The sequence below is a fragment of the Mesocricetus auratus genome, unplaced genomic scaffold (genome assembly GCF_017639785.1).
Source record: "Mesocricetus auratus isolate SY011 unplaced genomic scaffold, BCM_Maur_2.0 Super-Scaffold_100006, whole genome shotgun sequence".
NCBI classification, from domain to species: domain Eukaryota; kingdom Metazoa; phylum Chordata; class Mammalia; order Rodentia; family Cricetidae; genus Mesocricetus; species Mesocricetus auratus.
Genome location: NW_024429190.1, coordinates 33,297,754 through 33,318,603, shown reverse-complemented (window position 1 = coordinate 33,318,603; position 20,850 = coordinate 33,297,754). Strand labels below are relative to the sequence as shown.

The 20,850-nt window shown below is 40.6% G+C and overlaps 1 protein-coding gene across 7 annotated transcripts in view; it reads right to left on the bottom strand.

Moving 5' to 3' along the window:
* Positions 1-10,010: 10,010 nt before the first annotated feature.
* Positions 10,011-20,850, bottom strand: part of Rbpj (recombination signal binding protein for immunoglobulin kappa J region) — a 75,772-nt gene continuing 64,932 nt past the window's right edge. For all 7 annotated transcript variants that reach the window (XM_005068766.4, XM_040747080.1, XM_013112527.3 and 4 more), the window contains 6 exons: positions 19,127-19,264; positions 18,870-18,982; positions 16,863-17,003; positions 15,440-15,595; positions 14,976-15,079; positions 10,011-14,854 (listed from right to left, as the gene is read on the bottom strand). In XM_005068766.4, coding sequence (XP_005068823.1) covers positions 14,539-14,854; positions 14,976-15,079; positions 15,440-15,595; positions 16,863-17,003; positions 18,870-18,982; positions 19,127-19,264 — 968 coding nt within the window. In that variant the 3' untranslated portion in view covers positions 10,011-14,538. The remainder of the gene's footprint in view (positions 14,855-14,975; positions 15,080-15,439; positions 15,596-16,862; positions 17,004-18,869; positions 18,983-19,126; positions 19,265-20,850) is intronic.

Genomic DNA, 20,850 nt, shown 5'->3' with positions numbered 1-20,850 from the left:
ACCAAAGGGGAAAAATCCCATGACAGAATTAGAACTAGAAAAACAACCAGCTGCATATCCTTTTGTGTGGGAACACCAGACCTTGAGCAGAGACCCACTTCCCCTTCTGCCTGGGAGTAGGCAGCTGTAAGACAATATTTACTAAAAACATATTTACTAAAAACAATACAATGCCCGGGGGCAATAAGTTCCTGGAAAAGGCCTGCCCACAGAAACCGCCCTGACCTCGACCTTGTCCAAAGACTAACCGCCTCTTCTGACACGCCCAGATCAGTTTTTGGTGTCAGAGCAAAACCAGCCAGGGTAGAGGAGAGAGCAGAAGCTTCTCTGGTGGGAGCCTTTCTTAGGAAGTTTTCTTGAACCTTTTTGGGGCCTGCTTAAAGTTTTCTTTACATCGTTGAACAAATCTCTGTGTTGTCAATCCCCGACACCCTCCGCACGTTCTCAGACACAGGCTGCGCGGCAGACGCGACAATTGGAGGTCCTACCGAGATCGTGAAAGCGAGGTAAGTGGACGGGGTCATCCCTTTTGCCAGCCAGGGACAGATGGAGGAAAATAGGAAAAGAAACGATGGGAAATAGTCCCTGGAAGTTTAAATTACAGTATCACGTAAAAAAAGTTACTTGAAGAACAGGGGACTACAACCATGGAAGGCCTTCTAAAATGGATTGAACGTGTGAGTCCATGGTTCATTATTGGGGGAGGCTTACGTGTCCCAGATTGGGAGGGTTCTCAGACACAGGCTGCGCGGCAGACGCGACACTCTTGCATAGCTCTTGTCCATCACCTGCAGTCCTTACTCACCCCGTACATTTACACTTTCTTGTTCTCTTCATGTTCTACTCTAGCCATAGGAACATCTGTTTACACATATGCATACAGTACTGGCCAGATTCTGCATGTGCAGGAGAACATGTAGGTTTCTTTCTGAGATCGTGTGGCTTTATACATTCTAAGTCCATGCATTTTCTTACAAACCTTTAAACTTCATTTTCTTTAGAGTGGAGTGGTATTCATGTATATATATGTATATATATAATGCTTATATCACTATATATATGATTCATATAACATATTCATGTGTATTATATGCTTGTATCACCACATATATATATATTCACACACAAATTTTCATTATCCATTCACCCATCTATTGATGGGTAGTGAAGTTGATTCCAATTCTTTGCTATAGTGAATAAGGCAATGATAAACATGAGGTGCAAATATCTCTACCCTGGGATATGGAATTCCCTTGGACACATGCTGAAGATTGAAATAGGTGGGTCATATGTTCTATTTCTAATTTTTTGAGTATTTTTCAAATTGATGTTCATAACAGCTATATCAATTTGTACCCCACCCACAGTGAGTAGGATTCCTTTCTCTCCACAGCCTCTCTATCATTCCTTGTCAGATTTGTCAATTACTGCCATTCTAACTGGGATGAAGTGGTAATCTCAAAGTAGGTTTCCTTTGTACTCCCCTGATGACCTAGGATGTTCTACACTTTTTAAGAGTCATTGGCCATTTGTCTTTCCATTTTTGCATACTGTCTATTCAGTTCATTTCCCCATTTGTTGACCATTTTATTCCGCTGGAATTTAATTTCTGCAATTCTTTGTAAACTCTAGGCATTGGTCTAGTCTCAAGTGTAGCCAAATAAGATTTTCTCCCTTTTGTGGGCTATGTGCTCTGCCGATTGTTTTCTTTGCTGTTCAAACTTTTGTTTGTATTTTTTGAGAGACAAGGTTTCTCTGTGTAGCCCTGGCTGTCCTGGAACTGGCTCTGTAGACCAGGCTGGCTTCAGACTCACAGAGATCCGCCTGCCTCTGTCTCCTGAGTGCTGGGAATAAAGGAGTGTGTCACCACTGCCCGGCAGAAACCTTTAATTTTGATATAGTCCCATCTGTTGATACTTGGGGCTAGTTTCTCTCCTGTTAGTGTCCTAAACTTTTTTTCTAATGCAAAAGCAAAGAGTCTTTTGTTATTATTCTAGCATGCTTGTGCCTACGCCAATATCTTTAAAAAAAAGGTATCCCCTTAATTTTATTCTGACATTTTCAGTGTTGAAAGTAGTCTTCTGTACTATAGAGAATTAACATTGGAACAAATTTATCATAATGTAGACTTTGATTGATGACCTAAACAAAAATTGTCTTAACCATGAGGAAAAGGAGAGGAATGGGGACAAGGGCATAAGCAAGCAGGGCTGCCATTTGTTACTGTGACAGATGAATGGGGCACACACAGGACCTTGGATGCAATCACTTAACTCTGGGTAGCACTTTCATATGGGGTCATGTAACTGAATGTGAGGGTTGTGAAAAATTTGGCAACAGTAAAAAGTTTCTGACTGTGCAACAAGCAAAGCTTAATTCAAAAATCAAACATGTAACCAATCTGGGTGTTTCTGTGTTGCTTCAGCAGCTGTGTTCCCGAACATGCAACATGCAAACTTAGCTCTGTGCACGTCATCAATACCACATAAAGACAATAAACTGTGTGAAACACTGCTTCAGACCAAAGACCAATGTGCACTAGGTTGCGTGTTTTTACTGTAAGGCTTCCTGCTCATTTGAACATTTAATTGTGGGAAATAAAAGCCCAATATTCTTCTATCACCATTCCTCAATGTGGAAGTGTCAAACCAACATCTTTGATTTTACTAGGTTAGAATGTTTGATTTCAAACATCGCTGGTTGTAGGGCTCACAAGATGGCTTTGAGGGCAAAGGCACTTGCCACCAAATCTAATAACCTGAGTTTAATCCCTGGAGTCCCCATGATGGAAGGGAAAAAAAAATCAATTCCTGCAAGTTATTCTCAGACCTCCACACTTGTGCTGTGGCTATGTCCCCATACACACACACACATACATACCTACATACAAAGTAAACACAGGCTTTAAAACATAGCTGTTGAGCTCCTGGCTTGAGTTTCATAAAAAAGAAATCATTAAGTAACTTTTGGCTTTGGCCTGGAACACAATTTCCAATGCCTTCTGAAATGCTTCTGCCATTTCTACTATGTATTTATGTAAAGCAATGTTCTCAGCATTGATGATCACATCAAAACATCAATCAGGCCTGAAAAGTCTTGATGATGCTCTGCACCCTACAGTATCAACTATTCCAATATTTAATTACTTATGTAAAAATAAACAAACATCTCCATTAGTATGCAAAATTTCCATGTTTACTAAATAGTAACATTTTAACATTAAGGCCCATCTGTAACTCTAGTTCCAGATCTGATGCCCTTTTCTGAACTTCACAAGCACCAGGCACACACACAATATAAATATGTACATGTAGGCAAAAAAGTCAGTTAAAATAGTAAATTTTCTTTTAAAGAAAAAAATGTATTATTTCTGTGTCTGTGCACATGTGTGCAGGTGCTCTTGGAGGCTAGCTGAGATGTCTGATCCCTTGAGTTGGAGTTACAGGTAGATATGACCTGCCATCCTCTACTGTCACCAGTCACCCAAGCTTTCCATTTCTAGAAATGCTCCAGGCCTTCAGTACCAGATTAGGACAACTGAGGTATCTAGACTCCTGAATGGAGCAGTCACTGAATTCTCTGACTCTCCAGTGCGTACAGTTCATTGTTGAACCACCAGCCCCTGTGTAAGTCAACCTAATGAATTCTCTTATTACGTATATTCATCAGTTCTGTTGCTATAGAAAGCCCAGTCCAAAATAGACTGGTTTCTCTGAAGACACCCACAAACCCTATTTCCTTTGATGTAGTAACTGGAAATTAGCCAGGAAAGAATGAGGTCACTAGAGTTAAGCAAACTCTCTCTCCAGGTATGAGAACCCCTGCCTGCTTCTTTCACTTAATCCAGACATCCTCATTGCCACAACCACCAAAGGTGCCAATGTTGACACACAAGAATCCCTCACTCCCAGTGTTTATATCCTTGTCTGTCTGCTGTCTTCCTGAGCTTGGGTGATTGGTGACACAATACATTTCTACCACCGAAGGAATAGAGGGTAAGTTTCTTTATTAAGAAAAAGAGCAAAGTGGGTTATCACTCTGATGAACCCTCCCATCCTGGAAACATGTGCTCATGATGTTGGTGTGATATTTACGGTATATCTGCCATGTGCCATTTACCGTGCCGGAGTTTGAAGATATGAGGAACAATATGATGTCTCTAGTCCCAAGAGGCTTCATGCTGATTGTAGGAGAGAAATAACCCAAGTAAATACAAATAAGGACACGGAAAGCAAATGCAATGAGAAATCAGGTCAAGGGTACAGACAGGGACAGAAGAATGTAGACATGTCATTTTGCAGGTGCCCAGAGAGGGTGTGACACAGAATTGAGAATATCACAGGAAGTGTTCCAGACATAGGACAAAGCAGATGCAGAGGCCCCAAATGAGAGCTTGTTTGGTGATTTCAATGGAAGACACCAGAGTTCATGTGCCTAGAGGGTAGTCAACACAGGAAGAGGGTGGAAGATTAAAACTGGGAAGTTGGGGGACCTAGGTAGGGTGAAAAGCCTGTAGGACTTGGTAAGATAGCAAGGACTGATGTCAACTTGGGAGAAGCCCATAGCTTGGCAATGAGAATCTCTGGGTTGTCTGAGGCTGCTTCTGGCAGGGGTGGGTGTGTAGGACTTACTGAATGTGGGTAGCACCATCCCACAGGCTAGGAGTCCTGGCAAAAGGGAGTGAAGACAGCTAGGCAGAGGCATTCCCTTCGCTCTACTTACATCCAGTTTGCCACAGTAAACAAGCCTTTTCCTTCATCCTCGCACTGCTATGGTGCTTCAATATGAGCATCGAATCAACACAGACAAGGACAATGGACAGAAATAACCATGAACCAAAATAAGTCTTTGTTCTTTTAAGATGTTGATGTTAAGTATTTTGTCAGAACATGGAGTGGATGAGTAGTCTTTAGCAGATCTGGTGATGAACCTGCTCTCTCCATGTCTCCTTTTATTGCTTCTTCCACAAAGATCCTGGTGGTATGAGTGCTCACTGTTCAATCCAAGGTAAACTGCTAGCCAATCCCAGTCGATAGGCTTCCACTATGTAAGTGGTTGTTCATGTACAAAGAGCAGACGATATCCCCTAAAACCGTCTCCAGAGCAGTTCATCTCCACGTTTTGCCACCTGTTGTAGTCTTACTGGGGAACACTCCAGCAATGTTGGCACCTGGGCAGGACCCATGAATTTGGGAGTCAGCTTTGGTAGGTCAAGCAGAGAGGGGTAGTCCTGTGGGTAGTGTTGTAGGGGAGCAGAGGGAGAAAGGACTATATGGGCTGTTAAAAGTGGAAAGGCTGAGAATGTAGCCAGAAAATTTAGTGTCCCAGGAGCCAGGTATAAAGGGTTCCCAGGACCTAGGAGTGGCAGGGAAGTGTCAGAGTGAGTTGTCAGGCAAGCCTCCGTACATCAAATTGATTCTGTAACAAGTTGCTCCGCTGGCTATCACATCAGGAGCTTGCAACTCCTGCCCCCAGCTACTTCAAAAGCAAAGTACATATACCTTTATATTCCTCAGTATCTAAAAATACCTTTATTACAAATGTTAAAAAGGAAAAGTTACAAAAGCAGCAGTTCAGGTGCTGTGGGCTCCAACATCAGCACCTGCCAGGCCATCTTTCTCACTGGTGGTCTATAATGAGAAGTCAGTTTTCAAGCCACATAATGAAAAAGGTCAACGTTCCCAAAGACCCCTTGGCTCTGTTCATGCTCAGAGCAGGCGTCCAGAACATGCAGTGGTGTGGATGTGAGCATGTTTCTGTATTTTCCAATTCAGTTCTCTTCCCTCAATCCCTTCACCACATATCTCTAGGATTCTGCTTTTCAGCTCACCAAGCATTTATACATCTACTCTGAGAAGGTTCTATCATCTGTTGTCATCTAGATGCCCAGTTACTTCTGTGAGGCAAGGAACCTACATGGTCTTCTAAGCACCAGGCTGAAAGCAGAATTCTGTGAAGCCCCCATTCCAACCCTACCCAGCAGCAGATAGCCAGTCATGCTGTTCTGGCTACTTCTATTTCAACATGACACAAACTGAAGTCATCTGAGTGAAATTCTATTTCAGCATGACACAAACTGAAGTCATCTGAGTGAAGTCTCAATTAAGAAAACACCTCAGGGAAGGAAAATAAATAAGCCTTTTCCTCAAGTTGATTTCTTGGGTCATGGTGTCTTTTCATAGTAATAGTATCCCTGCCTAGCACACAGGGTCAGCCAATATTATCCCACCACATACGCTGCTCATTAGGTTTCTTTTTTCTAAACTGCTCTCATGACAAAGGAACCCAATTACAATGGAGATGGTGTTTTGCTTTCAAGCCAAAGATTTTAAAAGCTTCTCTAACTTCTTGGTACTTTCAATTTGGATGCTAAACAGCTGTGGGTGGCTTGGCACTTGGTCATCTAACTGTGGTCAGGCATGAGAATTGGCAGTTTTAGACAGGTAACATTCGTAGCTCTGAAGATGGACTAGCTAAATTGTGATTAGACAGGAGGTGTAAAGAGAAAGTTAATTCCAAACTGACTGTTAGCAAGTTTGCAGTGATTTGGAAAATGTTATTTAAAACCATTAGACAGTGAAGGACTTTCCTTTGTTCTGTCAATCCGTCTAGTTTCTGCCTGGTCCACTAGGTTTTCATTGCTGAGAATCTGCAGTTAGTTGTCCTCTACACATGCTGGAGTAGTCTTCTTTCGCCAGGCAATGCAGGACTCAAACTGTAACCTTTTCTTTTCCTCCTTTACACCCTAACAGGTGACTGCAGTAGTTCAGTTACGTGCTACCTTTTCCACTAGAAACACTTCCTGTTTCCGACAAGAACATGTGTCAGGCAGGGATCTGCTGTACTGCTGGCTGAATCTGCAGTGCCAGGCTATGGTGGTACTTAGAAATAAACCAGGTCTACAAATAGCCATCAAGGCCATATAGGTGGCAGAGACCAGGAATCTTCCCATGTAACCTCACACAGTGAAAGCCCTCCCAAGGAACACTGCAGAGCCTCAGAAGTCGGAATTGGGATGGCTTTCTGTTGTCTTTCATTCTTTTCTGAGTCCCAGTTTGCTCCTGGTTAGTCACTGATCTATCAGCTACAATGGTGTGTGTGTGTGTGAATGCATGCCAGAACTGCAAAGGGCCTGCCCTGTAGAAGGGACATTTGTGGAGAGAGCTGGTAGGCATGGGCAGTTTCACCACGTGCCTTTAGAGCTGGGCTTCCTTTCCACCAACTGGAAATCCTAGACTCTGAAAGAAACTAGTCAGCCCCTGGAAGCTCATTGGACCCATTTATTTGACCTGCACTGGTGAATCCCAAAAAGTGATGTAAGGATGAAGAGTGACTATCCTTTACAAGGTGATTTCAAGTGATCTGTGCATTTAAAAAAAAAATCTGCAGTATCACATGCAAAACAAATTATCTTTCTTTTCTTCGGGAGAAAAACAAACAAACAAACCCAAAAAGCCAGCAGATACCTGCTCTGCACTCTATAGGGTCACACTACCCTGGAAGACCTAAGTCAAAGAGAATCTTAAACCCAACAGCCAGAGCAGAGGCCAGTGTGCTCTCAACTAGATTGCCCTCCATCTCCACAGGACAAAACTTAGTTGAGAATGACACTAAATTCAAATTTATATGCTAGATGAATGGTAGACAATAAGTAATGGCAGAATGGTAGGGCTTTATTTTTCTTGAGCACAAAGATGATATTTCATAGTCTGACACTGAGTCCTGGTCTTCCTAAAGCCAACATGAGGCCCAGTTCACATCTGTTTTGTGACAAAGGCCTGAGGACAGAGATGTGCTGAGTTGTCCAGGACCACTCCCTAGTGTGTGCTATGTGCATTTATGTGTAAGACTTGGACAGGGGACTAAGAACAGTAACAGAGGACACGCACCAAAAGCGAGCAGCACTTTTTGTTCACAAGGCAGTTTTGAATCTTTCACAACAGAGGCACACTTCAGCTTCTCTAGGCCAGTTTTCCTCACCGGTGACATGTGAAGGCTGAAACAGACCAGTTATCTCCATCACACCACCATCTGGGGTCGCCCCCTTAGGTCCCTAGCTCTGACAATTACAGTGGGAAGAATCTAGTGATACTTAGGAGGGTGTCTGGAAGGTCCTGGGGTAAATGTGATACTCCAACTGACTTACATCTGACCGTGAGAAAACCCCTCTCTGAAATAGGCAAGCATTCTGTCTCATGTTGGTTGGAATGGAATACAAGTGGTAATGAATGTGACCTGCCCTGCACTGTTTTCCCCTGCCGTACTAATGGTACCAGGCGTCAAGCACACTAGGGAAGGAGTCTACTAATGAACTACATCTCCACTCTTCTCCCTAAAGCCAGCTCTCTGCTTGTCCCTTTAGCCCAAGTCCATACATCATCTTGATGTACTATGAGAAACCTCAACCACTATTTAAAATACAGGAAACAGCAGCAGTAGACAGACAATTTGTCATTTAAAACAGCTAAACGTGTGTATCTGGGGCAAGAAACTACCCTATGGGGTGGAGCCTACAATAGTTCTCTCTCTTGGTGTAAGAGCACGGTGAAACTAGCTTTCTGAAAGCCAGAATCCCACCAACTGTGCGGGCTCCTTGATCTTGGGTTTCCAACTTCCAAAGCTCTGAGAACCATCTTCTATCACTGGCACTCAAGCTGTGGGACTCTGTCACAGCAGCAGTACTTTAGAGTCCTCTCTAGATGACTGCACACTAACTGACCTCTGGGCCTGGAAGGTTACAGAACATCTAAAGATCCCAGTTTGGTCCTAACAAAGTCTAACCTCTTGGTTACTAGAATGTAAGTCTTACTACTGGGAGGCCAGGGATGGTAGCACATGCTAGTAATCTTACACGTGGCACAAGGGACAAGAGTTCTCAACTACAAGGTGCAGGAGACGAATCTCGGCTCTATGAGACCCACAAACAAAAACATGGATTAAAAAAAAAAAACTTCTGATAAATGCCTACACATTCTTTCCCTTACCCTTTCTCTGAAACCCTTCCCAAGGATCACACAATTTGTGCCTTTTCCTTTGGGATCTATCAGCCACCAGCACACCCACTGCTCTCAGGACAATAAATACCAAGAGTAGAGCATCTGTCTCTGAACTGCAATTGTCCAACTGTCCCCAAAGCTCCAATTAATTTACATACCACATTGAGAATCTGTGATGGAGGAAACCAGTTAGGCCACTGTAACAACAACCTGGTCACAGTCTTCCTCTTTAGTGTGTGTATGTGTGTGTGTGTGTGGGGGGGGGGGGTTGTGGGGAGGTGAGCTAGATAGTTCAGGACTTAAGTAAATCAATCTGTGCAGCACTGGTACAAAGCATGTCTGGGTAAAGAACTACGACTAGTGTGTGCGCCTGTATGAAACAGAGGCATAGGGGGTGATAAATACGAACCACATTCAAAGAGCCAGAAAGACCTTACTCAATTCACCTACCTCCTACTCACATTTGCAATAAATGTTGAGTATCTAATTTCAATTATCACTTCCCCCAATCAACACTAATCCCAACAGCTGCATTTAATATGCATGTTATTCAAACAATCTCCTCTTGTATTATGGCTTAGCTGCAGTTCTTGGTTAAGAAACCAAGACATAGCAGCACCTTAGACTGGACTCCATATTCTTCCTTCAGGAATGTCAGTGATCCTACTTCTAACCCAAGAGTCTGTGTACAGTGGCCCAATCCAACAGGGTCTCAGGTTCCTTTCTCACAGCTCTCATGACCCTGTGCTCTGGGTGTTAACCCCAGGTTGGGGTGAGTCAGCCACCTCATGGGCATTTTATATGTAACAGTGTCATCTGTCTTTATCAATTGTTTTCTATTGCAAAACTTTTTTAAGGGGCTCTTTTGGTGTATAATTTGTGTGCTATTTATCTTTTTTTTGAGATTTCCCTCTATAACCACTCATGTTATTGTATGTGCAATGTAATATAGCTTGCCTACTGCACTGTTGTAATCAGTGACCATATAGTGATGGATAGCCAACACACAATGTATTCAATCAAATGTTTTTAACACTGCTCAGGAAAAGATCACATACAATACAATACAGACTACAAACTTGTTATTCTAAATTATATATCAAACAGCCCACTGACAGTCTCAATCTTTATAGATGCCACAATGCAAATTTCAACTAAATCGTTTCTTAAGATAGGAAATCATTTCTTCCTATCAAAGTTCTTACAGCTCCTTTTTTGAAGGTCAGGTCAGTGAAGCACTAAACCTGAGATCAGAAATGGTGTGATTTTATTCCCTTTATATCTGTCTCAATTATACATGAAGTATGCTCGGCCCTATTTGGGGGAGCCTTCTAAAGGCATAAATAAACTGTCATTAATGTTTCTTTGGTATTCTATACAAAATGACAACTCTGTGCTAGAAAAGCAAGCCACTGCTAAAAAGCAGTCTCCAGTTTTGTTAGGGTTGGCTTGGGAGATGTGCCCCTTGAGTAGTAACTCCCAAACACAAGGAAGAAAAGAAAATCATTTTAAAAACACTGAAAAGGAAACTAATTTAGCATAATTACTATTTCAAAGTCATCTAAAAGACAAGGTAAGATTTTTAAGTCCACAAACTGTAATATGGAATTTAATTTTATCTTTATAAAGAATTCTGAAATCAAAGACGATAATACATGCATCAGGCACATCCCACAGAAGACATTTACAATGGTTTACATTTCCTTTTTATTTATTCCTAGAAACTGCCCGTATTGCAGATTTTTCATGGATGAAATATGGAATTGAGCAGATTCTTTTTTCTACAAAATTATGGTATAAACTTGCTCAATTTTCTATCTTATTGCTAATAACCCTTACAGGCGCACAGTTTGTAAAGTAACCCCTTGAGGACTGAATGTGTAGGGCATGCTGTAAGGTACAAGGAATAAGCTAACTGAGCTTTTACATAAACCTACATTGGGACCGACACAGTACTGAATGCTGGCAAACATTTATCACGACACAGGGAGAAATTAATAGGTGATACAGCTCAGTCCTGAAAGGGTTAAGTAGAAACCCTAATATATTATTGTTTCTAACCATCCATCCCAAGTTACAGTGCTTGAAAAATAAATCAAGTGACACAGAAAATAACACGTTTGTTCATTACTCACCAGAAACACAGCTGCTTTGGAAAACAATGTCCATTAACTTGGTTAATAATCAAATAGCATTTTCTTTCAAATAGGAATGCCCCCACCAACAGATTTTCTAATTAAATAACTAGTTGGGTTAATAAAAATCACACTGGAATTTCTCTGTGGTTGGACAGATAGACCAGTTTCTCTAAAAAACAAAAGGAGTGATGGCATACCGCCATATCTGGCATCCCAAAGCTCAAGAGGGGCTTCATGGATGAGACCCTTTTCTCATGAAAAAACAAGCAAAAAGCCTTATCAGATATGCTTGAGACCCTGGATTCAGCCTCAGCACCACACTAAAAATTAAGATACGAAACCGTAAACGATGATGGCAGTAAGAGTGACAGATTAGTCCATTGTACATGAGGAAGTTGCCACAGTTTAAGAGCAGCCAGCAGTGAGTTCAAAACCCCACTAGTGTTCGGCTCTGCAATCACGTAAAGGGCATCCCACATTTTCAGTTTTTGGCCTGCCGTCCAATCTCTTGACAAATTTAAGGGGCTAAAAACCATTCTGGGGCTCAGGTTCTATATCTAGGCATGTTTTGAGAAGTTGTGCAGACTCATTCTAAAAGGAATGGAAACACAAACTCACTCATTGCAACTGAAGAAATCAGTTCTAAGAAGTCTTCATGAGAGTAAACGCCCAGCATCTTCTGGGAGGAAACATTCTGAGTAAATGGGGGACAGGATTCCTATACGTCATGTATTGAAAATGATTTACAAATCCACAAAAAGGACTTTTAATAAAAGCAGCTGACAAAAGACTATCAATAACATGGTAAACAGACATATCAGTTCATTCTATTCTGTGGTAGGACTCTGGCATAGAACCATAGGAAAGATGCCATTATTGTTACATTCTTGGACTTCGTAAAAAAAAAAAAAAGAAAGAAAGAAAACAGGAAAGCGACTTATAGTCTAGTTATTTCAATTCTTATTAAAATAAACAAGAGAACCGAAATAAGATATAAACATTAAAAAAGTCAAAGTTCATTTTAATAAAGCCATGAACTTGAATAGTTACTTTAAGCTACAAAGCTGGGTAAGGAATAGTTTGTTCTTCAAAAGCATCTTGTCTGTTCTCGGTTAACTTAATGATTTCTTAACTAAATCCCAAATCTAGGAAGAGGAGAGCTGTGGCCTGGGAAAGCACAGACGCTGAGACTGCTCAGGCTCTCAACACACCTGTGTCCTGCTTCCACGGCAACTGAGGAGAGGTGCCTAGGAAGAAGCAGGTCTGGAGAAAGCCAAGAACAGTTTACTGCAAAGACAGGTAAGGCCACAGTGAGCTCTGCCCTTGACCACTGAAGCAGAATGAAGGTGTGAGGCGGGGGAGGAGACTGTCTGCAGCCTATCCGAGGAGAAATGGCTGCAACAGCTAGTACAGTGCATCCTGGGGTGGTTATGAAGGCTGGCATTAAGAGAAAGCTGCAGCAACCGATTTAACCAGCACACGTTTTACAGATGGCCTCCCCCTTGAAACACCAAGGAGGGGGCAGTTTGCAGATAGATGTTCAGAGTGGCATTTACAGTGGCACAGTCTCCAGGAAATGGTGAGTGACAAGACAAATCAGCAAAGATGGGAAACAATGCTCCTGACAAAGGATTCTTAACAAGTCTACATGAAAACTTTCAGAGGTCCAGGGAGCCAGAAAGACACCGAAAATGCTGTACAAATTACAGTTTGCATCAGAGGGTGCTTGTGGCTCCTGTCTGAAGGGACAGTAAAAGCTTACCACAATCTAGAGGTAGTTTTTACTCTACAAGGAGGATGGTATCACTAGACTGTGCCCTTTAACATCACATGTGCTTCCTGTACTAAATGTAGCCCAGTGAGTCTGCTGCAATTCCCAAGAAACTGAACAAGGTAACAAAGTGCAGGAATGGAAACAAAATAAAACTGGCAATATTAGCACACAAGGCTAACACACAAGCCCAAATGCAACCAAAGTTTAAGAGAAAAGAAGAAAAAATTTGGACAGGACATTTCTACCGGGGAAAAACAAACAAAGGGCAAAAGGGGAAATGAAAATATAAGTTATATTTGTATTTTTATAAACTTACAACTATCTGTTTCTAACATACTGTCTTCTGGCTATTTTACTTAGTTATCATCTAAAAAAAGCCATCTTGTGATCTTATATTTAGAATTATAATGATGTTCTGGCCTAGGCTAAAAAAAGGAAAATGAAGTACAATAGATCATTTTTCTTGCAGAGACTTTCCTCATTTTACCCTAAGGGCACCATCTTGGCAGCAAATATTTTCATGATATTTTTTTTTTTTTTGTCATTTGTCAACAAGGTGGGAAACACCCTGTTAAATGTAATCACTGGGAACATTCCAAGTTAAAGATAAAATGTTTAACTTACACATAATACAAGTTATGTACAAGATTTGGGGGGGAAGGAAACCTGAACAAACCCTGGAACACAGACAAACTGACGAACAGGCAAAGAAGCGCAAACCTTCAAATGGTGATGTTCTGGGCCATTGACTCACAAATGACTAAATGGCCACACTGAACTCCACGTAAATGTTAGAATCTCTTGGATTACCACTATAAATACATTAAAAAAAAAAAAAGAAAACAGAAATAACTACTAACAGTATCTGAGAATAGACTAAATTAACATACATTGCATGTATTGCAGGCAAGGCAGAGGCATTTTTTTAAAGCTTTTGCACAGACTTCATATAATCTTAAAAAAAATATGCAGGCCTTTACAAAACTTGACTTGCTGAAATCAAAATAATTCCAACTTATGAAAAAGTCATAAGACTTCAGCTTAAAAAAAAGTTCCAGCCTTAGACCAAAAGAACCTGGAAGTGTTCAGTACTCAGATTGAACAAGCATGGTCAGGCTTGAACCTGAATGTACTTCAGAGCCAAAGCTCAAAAGGGGTGGAGAGTGCAACCTACTGGTAACAAGGTGTACTACATACTGTGATACAAAATAGGCAGGGTGAAAATGTACCTTTTCCTAAAGCTTACTTTCGCAAGTCCCTTGGTCCATACAAACTAGGTTAGATTTGTGTCTTCTAGTTTAACCTGTACTCCAGCCACATATCTACTTCTTGACCATTTAATCAACACCAAACAAAAGCCAACCAGAAAGGGGTGTGAGTGAGGGAGACAGACAGCTGAAAACCTTGATTTCCAACGGTTTGTACATTTGGATGTTTTTCGTTTTACTGCGGCTTCTGTGTTTCACATCAGCACTTGCAGGTAATGGGGTTCTGAATAGATCACCTGGTATGAAAAGTTTTCCCAAGAAACCACAAAAGATTGTTCATTTTATCCTTGCCTTTTTTTTTCCTTTTTTGTCAACTTTTTGCCGCATTCAAGTCAGTTTAAGTCCTAGCAAAAAGACGGTAGTTAGGACACCACAGTTGCTGTGGATGATGTGACACTGGTAGAATTTGTGCTGGCGTTTGTGTAACTTCCCTCGCTGTTTGTGTTTGATTCGTTGCTGGGCACTTGGCTTGAGTTGGCTCTGAGGATTGCTCCTGCTGCGCTGCAGTGTGGCCTCGGCCCTGGTTCTGGTGTGTAGGTAAAGGTAAGGCTGGTGGAATAAATGATTCCATCATTTCGGACCAAAGTTACTGGAACCTGGACTGGCTGCCGGACCCATCTCCAGCCTTCTCGGAATGCAGAAATGTCTGGGACCACACAGAGCATGCTCTCTCCACATCTGAGGAGGAAACACACGCCGCTTAGACAGAAGCATTTTCAAAGCAAAGCACAGTTCTGCATCAACTATACCCTCCCCTCCCCTCCCCTCCCCTGGGAGACAGAGCAGCTTCTGTCAGTACCTGTACATTGTTTCCGCTTCCACATCCCCAAACCATACTCGTAAATTTGGAGTAAAATTCTGTCCTGTAAGTTCAAGCATCGCTACATCCCCGCCGCCATTCAACTGCAATTCAGAGAACCACAATATTGAGACAGTTTTTCACTCTCTACTGAAGAACACAGATTGGGTTATACTTGCTTTCATTTTCATGAAGGTTAATATAAGTTCAGATTTATAGAACATTTCTGTTGAATGACACAACTTCAAAGCTAGCTGAAGCTATTTCAAGATAACATCCACTGTCATTTAAACTTTCTTCCATATAATCATGTTTTTATTTCCTATCAATAATATATGCAGTAAGACCCCAAAATCATAACACTTACAGAAAAATCAGTACCATAGCGAAGTAAGTTTATGGCAGGTTATAGATAATAACAGCAGTAAATGCTAAAAAGCCACCTTGTGACTAAGTGGTCTCACCTGAAGGCTTTCTACGACAGGCACAGGAGTGACTGGGGCAAGGACAGGGCCCATTCCCTCATAGAATGTATACTCTGCCTTATCTGTGCTAATGATTGTCCAGGAAGCTCCATCATTTATCATTTCTTTATTTGGTTCTTTCGGACATGGAGTGGCCTTAAGATAAAAAAACGTTCACATAATGAGTTTTATATACACAGCAGTATAAGAGAATTTATCAAGTAACATTCAGACTTGAGTTAACAAGGAGAAAATTTAGAGAAATAACATCTGGGAACATCCTAATACACTTAATCCCTACATGACTATAGAATGTTAACATGAAGCCCCACAGGAAGTAGTTTTTGTTAGACCACCAACACTTCAGTGATACATTAAGTAATGAGTCATACCTCTTAGCAATCACTCACTCAAGAGTTTCCCATTACTATATAATTTTTTTCTTTTTCCTTTTTTTTGGTTTTGTTTTTCAAGACAGGGTTTCACTAGGTAGCCCTTGCTGTCCTAGAAATCTCCCTCTGTGTATGAGGCTGGCCTCGAACTCCAAGATCCACCTGCTTCTGCCTCCCAAGTGCTGGGATTAAAGGCATGCACCATCACCATGTGGTTCACTATTATATAATTTCACTAATAGATCAGTACCTGTGACACAAAATGCAAGTGGACTCCCAAAGAAAGGGGGAACTATTAGGAGCTACGGCACTTCCAGCAGGAAGAAACAAAGTCTGTGTGAACTAGCGGTTCCAAACCCTGGCCCGGGACTCAGTATTCCCATGAGTGCAGTATGGAGTCACGCCTCTGCAACAGTGGTGCAAAGGCTCCAGCATGAAACCGCAGCTATCCTATGGCATCAATTCATGTCCTAAGTGTCCTCTTGAAAGTTTGTGAGCAAATGTTATTGAATATTAGCACTTAAACCTTGTCAGTGTTACTAATGGGTGGCCCCACTGTAAAGATGAAGATTTGAACCCTCTTGCCGAATGCACAATGTATATGTTTCTTCTATACGTCATTTTAGAGGAGCCACTGAACACCAGTGTTCTACTATTAAGACATTCTGGGGTTCTCTGAATGCCAGATTAAGAATCCTGGAACTTATAAAAAAAATCTTCTCTAAAAATGTTCTCTTACTTTTGAGTCATTTAGAGGTTCACAAGTGTGTGTGGAGTAGTGTGTGTGTTAAGGACCAATGACCTAAGATAAACATATGGACCCAGCTTCTTGTACGTGGATATAATTGACAGTCAGTAAGAAGTATGTCTCTGTAAATGGCTAATCCAATAGTTTTCCAGCACATTTCATCCAGCCATTACTGATCTGCACCACTGGGGTTGAACACAGTGCTGGGCAGGCATTTGTCACTGAGCAGCACCCCAGCCCTATTTTGTATAGCTTGGATTTCACCAATCATTTTATAACATACCTGAAATTGGATTATTCTTTCTTGAGAAAGGCACAAGTACATTCTTTCTGTATCCTTTAGGTAAAATGCACATTTGTGGAGTTGTGATACAGGGTCGTCTGCATCCAGTAATGCTGTCTGCTTATCAACTTTCCTAATTATCTGTATTCCAACAATTTAAAAAAGTCATCCACATGCAGTTTTTATTTTATACATTGTCACAGTCCATAGAATATACTACATAACAATGTATCAGTCACTTGCCTTATACCTACATATTAAACATTTATAAGCAATAAGGTTAGGAATAAAAGGTCATTAAAAATTTTATAAGCATATTAAGTTTATTAAATGTGGAAATAACCCCTTCAAAGAACACATTAAGAAATAAGGAAAGCGGACATTTGTTGTTTAGATTAGTGCTTTTAAAACATTCATACATATATACATAAATTGTCTGGAGTAACTGACTAAAGATATCTAACACAGCATGACTCACTTGGGGCCCAGTATTCTGTACTTGTAACACACTAGTGCTGTGAATGCTGCTAATGGATACATGGATTTCCACTATCAGGTTCTGGTGATCTTTTCAATATTATATAAATGTAATACCACAAGGAAACATCTACAGTAAGCTACCAGATCAGCGCTTCTCAACATAGTTCCTAGCATTGTGGTTACCTGACCCCCAGCCATAAAATTATTATCATTGCTATTTCATAACTGTCACTTTGCTACTGCTATGAATCATAATGTAAATACTGTGTTTTCTGATGGTCTTAGGTGACCACCCCCCACCATGACAAAGCCACTCGATGATCTATGGGGTGGGTAGTCTATATAACCCATGTGTGCACATTAAAGACTGTGCTAGCAAATTTTAAATGACACAAGGCACAAGAGGTAGTCACTAAGTTCCATGGAGAGAAACTACTGCTTGTTCCCAACAGCATACAAACACATTATAAATACTTATAAATGCAGTAAGCTTGTTCCTTCAGCATGCCCTTCCTTCCCTCTCCCTAAGCCTGTTTCTCAGTGCTCCTTGGGAAAGAAAGATATCGTCCTCACAGTCCCGTCTCCTGAAACCTCCATAACAGCGGTACTCAAGACCCTAATACTGAGACCCTTTAATATAGTTCCTCACATTGTGGTGCCCTCTAATCATAAAATTAATTCATTGCTACTTCATAACTCTAATTCTGATACTGTTACAAATTGTAATGTAAACATCTGATATGCAACCCCCAAAGAGGCCACAACACACAAACTCAGAACCACTGTTCTATAACCTTCTGTCTCAAAGTTTCCTTTGTTAACTATTTACCAAGGCCACCAAGAACCTCCACACAGGTGATCCTCATGCATTTCTTCATAGTACTTCACAGCCTCTGAAGCACCTGATTTGGACATTCTTCCTAGAGTCACATCTACTCTAACAAACTTTTCATAGTGCCATTACACATGTCACACCTAGTCAACATTCCCACTTATGACATTTAATATGCATCTTAAACTTACAGATCTGGAAAGCAGAATTTTGGAATGTTTTTAACTTAAGGGGAAAAATAGTGTCTTTATAGTTTTACAACCTAATGAACAAAAACGTCCAAATCCTGTGCATTGTTCCTAAAGCAAGAAATATAAACTCTACCGAATTTTAAACAAATGTTTCAGTCAAGTAGCCTAATAAAAATTATGTGTGTATATATCTAGGCTTTTGAAACCTGGTCCTTCATTCAAATACAGCAGGTAACACACACAGTATACAGTATACCTGCAACATTAAAGAAAACAATAACAGATACACAATCAAAAAGGGAACTAACACCAAATTCATTAAAAATGGCATAAGAGACTGACCAATGCACTCATAGCAGACTAATTCTTTAAGGGCCCTTATGAATTGAGGCAATGGCTAACGGGATAATTGGGACATTGCATTTTCACATCTGAAAGTATAAAAACTGAACTACATTTTTCTATCTCTCCTGGTTGTTTCTATCTCACATAGCCAAGTCTTACCAATCTTGGGAGTGCCATGCCAGTAACTGAGCAAACAAGTTTAACAGTCTGTCCATAGTGGATGTAACCATCTCGAACTGTGAATTCCTCTCCTTCTGATTCATCATCATCCACTATAGTGGGTGCAAAACAGACAAAACCGCCATCTTTTAAAATTTAGTATATGCTTAAGAAAACAACAAAATGACTCTATTTATCTCCATAAAGAGAATGTTATTTTCACACGGAAAATATCAAATGTACATGTTTATACTCACAGAGATGAATATAAAATGCTCCCCATTGTTGTGAACTAGCGTGGAAATTTCCTCCTTCTACATGCAGGTATCTCGTACTAACTGTCTGGGATCGAAGTCGATTAAACAAAGCCACCTTTGTTCCTGAGGCAATGCACACTGCAATGACAAGAGGATTCTTATTTATTTGACTGAGGCAGAGGTTAACAAAAGAAAGGATTTCTTCTTGGAAAATTATGAATATTTTTATAATAATACAAATAATGAACAGATTCTGGTAGCAAACAATTTATTTAGCCTTCTAAGACAGGAGATAGCAAAAAAGAAAGCAAGGTCTATGTCTTCACAATCTTATCAAGATAATGACATAAAAAGATTTTAAATGATTGGTTTTTTTATTGTTTTTTAAAACTAGTTTCAGTTCTTTGTTTTGTTTGATTTTTCAAGACAGGGTTTCTCCTGCAGCCCTGTCTGCCCTGGAACTTGCTCTGTAGACCAGGTTAACCTCAGACTCAGGAGATTACCTGCCTCTGCCTCCTGAGTACTGTGTTTAGCCATCACTGCCGTCTACTTTAATTAATTTCACTTTTAATTTAGTATTGGATTTACAAAAAGCAGAAGTAAAAAAAAAATAATAATGCAAAGAATCATCTTGTACCTTTCACTCAGCTGTCAACATCTCAGAAAGCATTACACAATGCACTTAATGCAGTGACAATTATTAGCTGGAAAATTATTTTAAAAACAAATGTCTAATGGTAGACACTTGGTTAAATTGATTACAGTAACATTCACCTATTTCAATTATGTCTACATCAATTCCTGGAATATTACTGAATGAAAAGGCCAATTATGAGACACTCTATACACTATGGTCCTACTAAGAAGCAACATACACATTTCTGTGGGAGCACAGGAGCACCTCTACATGCTTCCATCAAACCCTGTAAAATATGTGTAGAAAGGTCTCTAGAAAAACGTTTACCAAACCGGACACCACTGCACTATGATTTTAGGGAATTCTGCAATCTCCCAAATACCATAAAGTGTACTGCATGAAAAACAATACCTGTTTTATAATTTGTAAAATTTAAAAATAAAGATGTACTTTTAGATGTGAAAAGCACATCCACTTAAGAAAATATTCTAGAAGTGGAGTATACTCTTTTCATTACAAAACTACCAATGCAAACACATAATTAACAAAGTTAAAAACAAAAATACCCGCCCCAAACTAAAACCTCAGCCCTCTGCAATCTGAACTGGAAACTGCCTGAATACAAGACAAGATGTCAGATATGACCTGGTGTACAAGAGCATATGGCCATCAATGAGGACTTACCAAAACAAAGAAAGAACAAGCTTAAATCTGACCACGACAAACATGCCCTCCTGAACAAACTTGAGAGGGTCTCCTCCCAGCATTCCTTTCTATCAGTTTTCACCTGGGACCCCATCACCACCTTCTAAGTCTGGCTGTAGCAAGTCTGTCAGGCACTTCCCTTGATACAGGAATCACTCCGGCAGTTACTGTCAGGACTCCTGTTAAGTTGGTTTAGCAAAAACTCCCGTCCTTGTTTTTTTTTTTTTAACTATCCACTGGGCCCCTCATTTTCCTCCTTGGCTGAAAACTGGAACTTGTCTTTGTTATATGAAAGTGAACATGCCTCTTTTCCTGAAACAGTACTAAATGAAGTCTGTCTTTCCACTGCTCACTGTGTCAGCTCTTTCTTCTAAACATTACC